A 9356-nucleotide genomic window follows, 5' to 3' on the forward strand; every position below is an offset into this window, starting at 1 on the left:
GCCGCCCGGCGTCTCTGTCGGCTTGAGGAGTGGAGTTGCTGTGGGATGCCTCGAGGTCCCATGTGCTGCCTGCCTGCCACCCTCGGACGGTGTCACCATTCACTCTCTCACCAGCAGCAGCGAGGGCTTCATTGCTTTGCATCACCCTCGCCGGTACCGTCACTGCCTGTCCTCTCTGCGGCCGTTCCAGGGACACCAGTGGGTGTGGGTCTGCACCTGCCTGCGGCGAAGGAAGCCAGATTCCACACGGCCCAGAACTCGGTTTAATGCCTGGACTTGCTGGCTTGAAAGCGCACTGGGCACATGTACGTGCACGCCCAGTGCCGGCAGGGTGTGGTGCGGGGTGGGTACAGCGTGGCTGTGCCTTGCACAGTGCCTTCTCCCTCTCCCTGTCTGTCTCTGATGAGCAGTGTGCTTCGGAAGATGGTCGGGGTGACACTCCCGAGGTGGAGCCCACTCGGCGTGCCCCAGTGGCCCTCAGCGCCCACGCTCCCTGGTACGCGGCAGCGCACGCAGCCAGACTTGGCCGCTCCACCTCTCCCCAGTGTGCGCTCCACGTGTCGTGCAGCCTCATACCCGTGCCCCAGACGTCATCGCCTCGCACAGAAATGGGTGCTAAGCACTGAGCAGTAGCGTGCGGCTGCCCGGCCAGCACTCAGCCCGTCCCCGTGGGCCTGCACCTCGCGCAGTGGAACATGTCCGTCTGTCCACTTGTGTCTGGCGTTCCTGACTTAGCGGAGGTTTTCAAGGGTGGCCCATGTAGTGTGTCTGAACTTCATTCCGGCTCCATGGCTGTGCACACCACACTGTTCTGTTCACCTTCTAGCTGCCGAGACTGCTGCCGTGCCCACGTCAGGGCCGGGGCCCCGCTTCACTCCCTCTGCTGTGTAACTGGGCGTGAGACTGCTGGATTAGATGGTAACCCTGTATTTAGCTTTTCTCCCTAAGGTTTATTCATTTACATTTTTTTTTCTTTGTGGGGAGAGGTTTTTGCTATAGGGCACGTGCTCGCCAGAAAGTCAGAGAGACAGAAAGCAAGAAACCACCCCCCAGGGGGGATGGCCACACCACAATCCCTTCTCCATTCTCTTCTTGGGATCTTGGGCACGCACGCACACATGCCTGTTGTGAGTTTAAGCCACCAGGTCCAGGGCTCAAACTACGGTAGACCGCATGGGAGTCCAGCGACATAGCCATTTTGCCAACTGCTGGTCCCAAGATTTATTTATTTAATTATACTTAGTATTTTTAAAATTTGACAGAGAGCATGTACACTCCCCAGAGAGAGACAGAGAGAGGAAGTGAGAAAGCAAGCTGCCAGGTCTGGGACTCAAACTGTGGTCGACCATGTGGGAGTCCAGCGCCCTTAACCATGCCACCTGCTGGCCCCTAGAATTTTATTTTGACTTGTCTATAGTGCTTATTTTTAAAAAAATAAGTTTAATGATTTATGTGTGTATATATTATGATTTTCAGGCCACTGGGTCCAGAACTCAGACCATAGTCAGCCATACTGGAGTCCAGCGCCTTAACCGCCACGCCCCCTGCTGGCCCTCCGGTCTCTCTCAGTACCTGTTCTAGATCGTTTTTGTAGTGTTCACCCTAGATATGAACTCACGAGTCACCAAAGCCTGCTGGTGGTGCTCTGGTACATTCTCAGTGGCGTGGGGACAGCCTCCCTTCCGTTAGGCCCTTTTGCTCTCTCTTACTGCACTGTCTCAAGAGTCTCCTCTGCACACAAAGGTACGCACAGCCAAGGCGGCGGGTGCTGAATCTGCGCTTCCCACAGAACGCTTGAGAAGCAAGGTTTCCTCGTTCGCCCCCATCTTCCTTAGTGCTGTTATTTCTTCCTGTTGTTCCAAGGGCACCCCTCACTCTCTGTCCCCAGCTCCCTCTAACCGGGGTTAGGGCACCCCTCACTCTCTGTCCCCAGCTCCCTCTACCCGGGGTTGGGGCACCCCTCACTCTCTGTCCCCAGCCCCCTCTACCCGGGGTTGGGGCACCCCTCACTCTCTGTCCCCAGCTCCCTCTACCCGGGGTTGGGGCACCCCTCACTCTCTGTCCCCAGCCCCCTCTACCCGGGGTTGGGGCACCCCTCACTCTCTGTCCCCATTTATTTTCCCCTCTGTAGCTAAAACGCCCTTTGTCTTTGGCCACTTCCAAGGTACTTGCTGCCTTCAGTGTTCAGAGGTGACTGCGATGCGCACTGACAGGTCCCTTCCGTGTGTCCTGGCGGGTTCACTCCCCCTCTGCAGTCTAGGCTCCCCCTCTGCGGTCTAGGCTCGCTGCGTTGCCAGAGGAAAGGCTCTTCATCTCTGATTGTGGACCCAAGTTCTGCAGGGCCCTGAGGCTCGGTTCGCTTTTTTTTTTTAAGTTTGTTTTCTCTCATGTTCGGATCAGTTGACTTCCGTTGCTCCATCTTCCAGGTCTCCCCATTCTGCAGCGGAGCCCCTATGCTGCATTTCTCAGTTTTATGTATATACGTATGTAAGCATTATTTGGGGGATTTTTGCCATAAGGCTTGTGCACTCACTGGAGGGGTGGGGAGACAGAGGCAATGAGAGGGAAAGTGAGAAATCACGCCCCAGGGGCGATGGCCACACTGCAACCCCTTCTCCTCCATTCTCCTCCCAGATCTCGGGCATGTATGCAGACATGCTGGCGTGATTTTCAAGCTGCTGGGCCCAGGACTCGAACCATGGTCACCATGTGGGAGTCCAGCAATGCAACTACTCTGTCACCTGCTGGCCCATACTTTGCAGTTTTAAAATCCCCACTGGGTTCTACTATGGCTTCTTTTCCTTGGTTAGTACCGTCTGTTACTACGTCTGTCCAAGGCATGCCCGTAACAGCTCACTGAAGCATGTGTAGGCCCTCGTCAGGCCCTCGCACCCGTGTCCTCACAGCGCCGCCCTTACTGACCGCGCCTGCTGCCCTGCAGTTTGCAGTCTTGCTCGTTCTCAGGAGAGTGCGTCATTCCTGTTGAAATGTGAACACTTTGGTTGTTACAGGGGGCGTGCCGTCTCTACCAGGTGGGGGTCGAAATCCACGTTCCCCACTCGGCCTCCTTGACGCTGTAGGCAGGGCGCCCTTGTTAGTCCTGGTGGGGCAGGGCACCCCTCGCTCACGCAGTTCCAGCTTTGGCCACCCCCGTGAGGAAGGGAGGATCCCCCAGTCGGGCGGGACCTGGTGGGGTAGAGCCCCATCACTTCTCGCCATGGGAAGGCCCCTGTCTGGCTGGGCTGCGCCTCACCCACCCTGCAGCGTTTCTGGCAGCTGCTCCGTCAGCACTAGGTCGGGGTGCGCAAGTCAGGAGGAAGCCGTCCCGCACCCTGGACTGCCTTCTCCCGCCCCTTCCACAGTCTCCTGTGTTGGCCACGGGCACCTAGCAGGCGGTGGCAGGGCGTGCCACCTCCTCGTGATGGCAACAGCCCCTGCTGTCTGCGTTTTGCCGTCTTGGCTTGTGGCCCCAGACACTGGCCTGCATCCCAGGGTTCCGAGGTGGGCCTGTAGCGTGCTCCTTCCCTCTCATTTCATCTGCAGCTCCTCACTCACCAGGTTAGTCTGCCAGAGCCCTGTCTGCCTGGCAGTGTCTGCTTTGAGCTGGCCCCAGCAGCCTGAAACACTGGGCAGAGTGCACGTGTGTCCAGGTCCTGGGGGGACGGAGATAGGAGGCGGGACTGCGGCAAGCCCATGCCCCGTCGTGGAGTACGTCGTGGGCCATCTCTGACCAGCACACGTGCTCTCTGGCAATGTCGGGGAAGCCACGTGAGAAGCAGTGTTTGGTTCAACGATGCCTGAGCCCTTCCCGCCCACGTGCTCGTGTGGCCCCCTGGCTCCTCCTTCGCCATCCCCTGCAGCTCTTGGAGCAGCTTCCTGTGTCTTGCACCGCGTTTTCTGGGGGACGTGCTTTCGTGTCTCCCGCTCTGGAGCCCTTTCCCTCCTCTCCTCCTCTCCACATGAACTCCTGCGCTTGCCCTGGAGCAGGCTGTGCACCTCCACTCCCCTCGCACCAGTGCCCCCACTGCTGCCATCTCCTCGGGTTCTCCGTCACAGTGGGGATCGGCACAGGCACGCACACGCCCCGTGTGGTTTTAACACGTGGGGGCAGGGATTCATACATGGCTGCCTATTGAGGATCTGGCTGCCCTCCCCTTTTAAATCTGATCACCATCATCATCATTTTGAGACGGCGCACGTGCACTCCCCAAAGGGCAGGTGGGAGTGAGAAAGCAAGCTGCCAGGTCCAGGACTTGAACCGGGGCCAGCCATGTGGGAGCACCCCAACCACCATGCCAACTGCTGGTCCCCTTAACCACTAGGCCCAGGGTTAGCTGGAAAACCAGAATTCTGAATTCTAGTGGAAGTCGTTTCCAGTCTTTGTTATCCTGTGTGAGGGAACACCCTCCTGCCATGCTGCCTGGCTCGGGCTAGGCTGCCCGCGGCCTGGTCTGTCCAGTTTGAGGATCCAACCCCACGCAGCTGGAGCGGCTCTGTGCATCGGTGTGGGGCCCAGCTCTCATACTGCATGGCTTGCTCTCCGGGCCCTCAGGTCACCTGCAGCACGCCAGGTGCTCCCGGGGCACCGGGAGCGTCGGTGTTACTCGTGACGACAAAGCCCACCTTCTCCGTGCCCTTTCTCGGGGCGGCTTCCGCCGTTCTCACCCTTTATTCTTCCAGAGACACGTGTGAAGGCCCCCCTCGTCAGGGTAGAAAGTTGGGGGGACCAGCAGATGGCGTAATAGTTACATCAATGGACTCCCGTGTAGTTGACCAGGGTTCAGGTTCCAAAAGTCAGGCTGGGCGCGTGTGCGTGTGTGCCCGAGAGGAGAATGGAGGAGAAGGGATTGCTGCGCGGCCGTGCCCCCTGGGGGTGATTTCTGGGAGGGCCAGCAGGTGCTTTCTCACCTCTCTCACTCGTTCATGAGCGTATCCTATAGCAAACTTGAATAGTAGTGACAGGGTTTACCTTCGGGTATGTGCGCTCTCTGCGGGCAGAGACAGCCAGTGAGAGGGAAAGTGAGAATCACCCTCTGGGGATGGCCTTGCTGCATGCAGTCTCTTCTCTTCCACTCTCCTCTCAGGATCGTGGGCACATACGTGCCCGGCATGAAGTTTAAGTTGCCAGGTCTGGGAGTCGAACTGCAGCTGCCACATGGCAGTTCGTTGACGTGATCAGTATGCAGTCTGCTGCCCCCAATAAGCAATTTTAAAAAAGAAGAAGGAAAAAAATTATGCTGGGCCTGTGTGCATGGGTCCCCAGAGTTCCAGGAGGGGATTGCGGCATGGCCGTCCCGGCGCGGTCTCTTCCCCGCTCTGTCTTCCTGTTTCTCTCCATCGAGCGCACACAACCTGTGGCAAAAACGTAAAAACGAGTCGGGTCCGATCAGCTGTGCTGCAGCCCCCAGTGGAGGCCTTTCAGAGGGGGCCTCGTGTTATCTTCTCACTGTCCCTGGCTCCTTCCCAGGGCGGGTGGTGCGCTGGGGCCTCCCATCCTGCCGGTCCAGTGTGCGGAGTCAGTGTGGACCAGCCTGCCGTGGGCCCGCGGGAGCGCTCCTGTGTGGGTGCTCAGGCTTTTCAGCGTCAGCCACCGTCTCGTGTGAGTAGTGGCCATCTCTCTTCCTGTCTCTCCGACTCTCCTACACTGGCCGACCCGAGGCACGCCGGCTGTGGCGGGCCCAGCTCCCCGGCCCCACGGCCTCAGGAGTCTCCAGGAAGCTCACGTGAAGCTAGGCGTCACCTCCGCTCGCTCGTCCGCCGTGTTTCTCCTTTTATGTTGAGTTGGTTTCAATTTTGTCAGATACTTCTTTCATACGCCCCAAGGTGACTGCTAAGTGTCCCCTGCATCCACGCTGCCCCCACCAGCTGGCTGGGGATCTCACAAGGTGCACCCCAACACCCAGGCGTGGGACTCGGCTCTGGGGGGGAGCGATCAGGGGTCCCTGAGTGTGCGGCAGCCCCAGGGAACTGTGGGCCTGGGCGGGAGAGGTCTGAGGACTGGGACGGTGCCTGGTGCCCATGTCCCCATGAGCTGGCTGTGCTCTGGCCTTGGCTAGGCTGGTCTGGGATCTGTGGTGGGGCCTGCAAGGAGTTGGCCCTGTCCCGATTCCTCCTGTCCTCGGTCTGCTGTGAGGAGCAGTGGGGTACCCAAGGCACACTGGACTCCAGGTCCCCCCAATCCAGCTGCAGGAGGACAGACAGAGGTGCCCTCTCCTGGCACGGCCTCAGCATGAGGTGGGCCCGCTGCAGGGCCATGGAATTGAGCCTGGGAGGGGTGGGCAGGCCTGGCAGGCAGAGCAGACGGTGCTGCGGACAGGATGCTGGGCCGACCCACCTGCTGCACCCCATGCTACACCCTTTTCCCAGGCTCAAAGCCTGGACCCTGCTCAGCAAGCCCCCCAGGCCTCAAGCCACGCCGCCAGGATGGGCAGTACAGGGTCTGGAGGAGGCCACAGGGCTGGGAAGCCCCAGCTGGCCTGACCCGCCCTCAGCAAGCCCAGGGTCCATGGCAACAGGATCCCGTGGGTTGGTGGGGGTGTGAAGCCTGCAGGCTGCTGGCCCATCCCAAGATCAGGCCGCTCGCAGGCCCTGCACACGGGCCCACCCCACCCAGTGCCCTGCTGTGCCCTTCTCCCCTCAGTGCAAGAAGAAGCACACACTGCTGTGCCCCGACTTCGCACGCAGGGGCATGTGTCCCCGAGGCACCCAGTGCCAGCTGCTGCACCGCAACCCAAAGCGCCAGGGCCGCCGGGCAGCCATGCCCCCCGCCCCGGGACCCAGCGACGCAGCCCCCAGGACCAGGGCCTCAGCCGGCCGTGGGCCCAGGTGATGGTGGGGGGGTGGTATGCGAGTGGGGGGCAGGCTCCGGCCCCAGGGCAGCGTCCGTGAGCCCCAGGCCCAGGTGACTGTAGAGATGCTCCAGACGGGGTCCCTGCGGCCAGGCCAAGCTGTGGACAAGGGACCGCGAAGAGCTGGGGTATCTGAGCCACCTGTGGGGGGTGGATGGGTCAGGGAGGTGGGCAGGGGATGGAGGCGGAGGCCCCGCACAGCTGGGCAGGCTGAGGCCAGCTGGGCCGGAGCCTCGGGCAGCCCAGGGTGTGGAGATGCACGGCACAATGTAGTTGTGGCTGACACCTGCTGGCCCCGACTGCCTGAGTGGCTACCTACTCACCTGCTTGTCCCCCTGTTCTGTAGGAAATCCGCTGCCCAGCGCCCCGCCAGACAGACTCCCAGCGGCCCCCCGTCGGTGGCTGCCGCCTCGCCCTCCCCAGGGCTGTCGGCCTCAGCCTCAGCCTCAGCCTCTCCCTCTCCCTCCTCATCCTCATCCAAGGCCTCCTCCTCCCCCTCCTCCCGCTCCCCTTCCCCCTCCTTGAGCCGGGAGAAGCCATCCGCTCTGGAGGAGTCTACTTCCTCCAGGAGGACGGGCTCCAGCAACCTCTGCAAGCTGCCCGCCTTCATCTCCCTGCAGTCCTCGCCCAGCCCGAGGGGCACGACCAGGACTCGGGCCCCCCGGAGCCCTCCCAGCAAGGACCCAGGTAGGAGCCCAGGCCTCCCGAGCCCGCCCTCAGTCCCGCTGGGTCGGAGCCTCCAGGTGGGATCTGCACTTGGGGAGTGGGCCTGCATATGCACCTGCCATCCTCCTGGCCCGGCCCGCTGTGCCCGCCTGCAGACCACCCCAGCCGAGGGCTGATTTAATTAGAAAGCACCCATTTCTGTTCATTTGTTCTGGAAGATCACCGCGCTCTCCTGGAGAGAACAGATGTTCCCTCTCCCCGATGAACATTTGGGGCTTGGTAAATGGCTCCACTCAGCCTTGTTTAGGAGAGAAAAGAGGATTTTATGGCTGCAAACGACCCTTTCTGTAAACATTTTACAGCTCTCCGCGCGTTTGAGTGACGATAAACCCCACGCAGCTCAGCGGCCACAGATCTGTGCCCATACGGCCGTCGCTTTATTGTCATATTTCACGGTCGGAACGCTAATGGGGGATGCTCGCCGCAGCCTCTCTGACGGCTCCGCTGGGCACACTCAGGGGCGCGGAGGGGCCGCCTCGCCACCGGCTGGGTTCGGCCAGAGGCGGCTGTGCAGACACCTGGCTGGCTGTGCCTCTTGGACTTGTGAGCATGGCCTGGTGCATGCATGGGTCAGGAGAGGCCTGGTGCCCTGAGCTGGAGCCCCCAGTCGGAACGGGACCCCGCACTCACTGGCCCTTGCTCCAGGAACCCCCCAGGCCCATCTCCTCGCCAGCTGTGCCCACACCACTGTTCAGTACAGGCACAGTGCCCGCATGCACGGGCAGCCCTGCCCTGGGCGTGGGCCTGTCTGCATGACACGTGCACTGCCATTCGAGCTCAGCTGCAGCTGCCCCGTGCCCAGGCAGAGGCTCGGCCGGCCCTTGCTCACTCCCCGCTGGGCCACGGCCAGGCCAGCATCCCGACTAGACGCGAGGAGGCTCCCTGGGGCCTGGCGGCCGGTGCTGGCGGCACACCCTGCCAGAGCCGCCCTCTGCTCCCTGCTGCGTGTCTCGGTTGACAGACCCCGCACCCCGACCCTAGACCAGGAGTCTGCAGGGGCCTGGCACCTGATCTCTGGCCTCTCCTGCAGGGAAGCATCTGCACATCAAGCCACGGCTGTGAGTCCCCGGGGCCGGCCGGCACCTACCTCAGACCCTTGCCCAGAAGGAAGGAGGCTCCACCGTCCCCACTCTGCCCCGATGCCCGCCCGACCACACCTGCCCCACGTCATCTTTTCTGACCCACGCCCAGGACCTTGTCTTCCCTCAGGGTGGGCCCTCGCTGCCGGCCTCTCTTATCCTCACCTCCCTGCCCCGGGCCTTGTCCTCCCTTGGGCTGCCCCCCCCCCCACCCACTGGCCGCCCCTGCCCCGGGCCCCAGGCTTCACACCAGGACTTGCTCCTGGCCCCTACCCCTCACGGTGCCAGGCAGGGCAGCCCTAAGTCTGTCCCCTCCGTGGGTGTGGTAGTGGCCAAATGGTGCATCCCCTGCCCTCCCCACCCAGGACTCCTGCCTGGAAATGGCCAGACCCCTGGCAGGCTCTGTGTTCAGCAATAAAGGTCTCTCCTGTGTCTGCTTGGCCCATCCTCACTACCCTGCCTGCCTGGAGCCGAGCGGGAATGGGCGGGCGGAAGGTGTGGCCTGCTCTCCCAGGCAGGAGTAGGAAAGGGCCCTGGGATGGTCCAGAGGGCAGAAGGCCGCTCTGCCGGGGGGCAGCTGGCAGGCCCTGCCCCACTGAAGGCTGGCCCTGGCCAGGGACCCTGGGCCAGCAGAGGTTGCCCTGCCCATCTCACCGCTTCACCTCCAGGCGTGGCCCGTGAGGGTGGCCTTCCCTGTCCCCCT

The 9356-nt window shown here is 61.8% G+C and overlaps 1 protein-coding gene across 2 annotated transcripts in view; it reads left to right on the top strand.

Annotated features, from left to right (window-relative positions):
• The window catches only part of ZC3H3 (zinc finger CCCH-type containing 3), a gene marked incomplete at its 5' end in the record, with an annotated part of 65962 nt that extends 56875 nt beyond the window's left edge, over positions 1-9087 (top strand). Inside the window, 3 exon segments of one of the 2 annotated variants that reach the window (XM_027773292.1) lie at positions 6641-6825; positions 7195-7535; positions 8605-8760. In XM_027773292.1, the coding sequence (XP_027629093.1) occupies positions 6641-6825; positions 7195-7535; positions 8605-8636 (558 nt within the window). 2 annotated transcript variants of the gene reach the window in all.
• Positions 9088-9356: the final 269 nt, after the last annotated feature.

Source organism: Tupaia chinensis, unplaced genomic scaffold (assembly GCF_000334495.1).
Source record: "Tupaia chinensis unplaced genomic scaffold, TupChi_1.0 Scaffold000335_1, whole genome shotgun sequence".
NCBI classification, from domain to species: domain Eukaryota; kingdom Metazoa; phylum Chordata; class Mammalia; order Scandentia; family Tupaiidae; genus Tupaia; species Tupaia belangeri.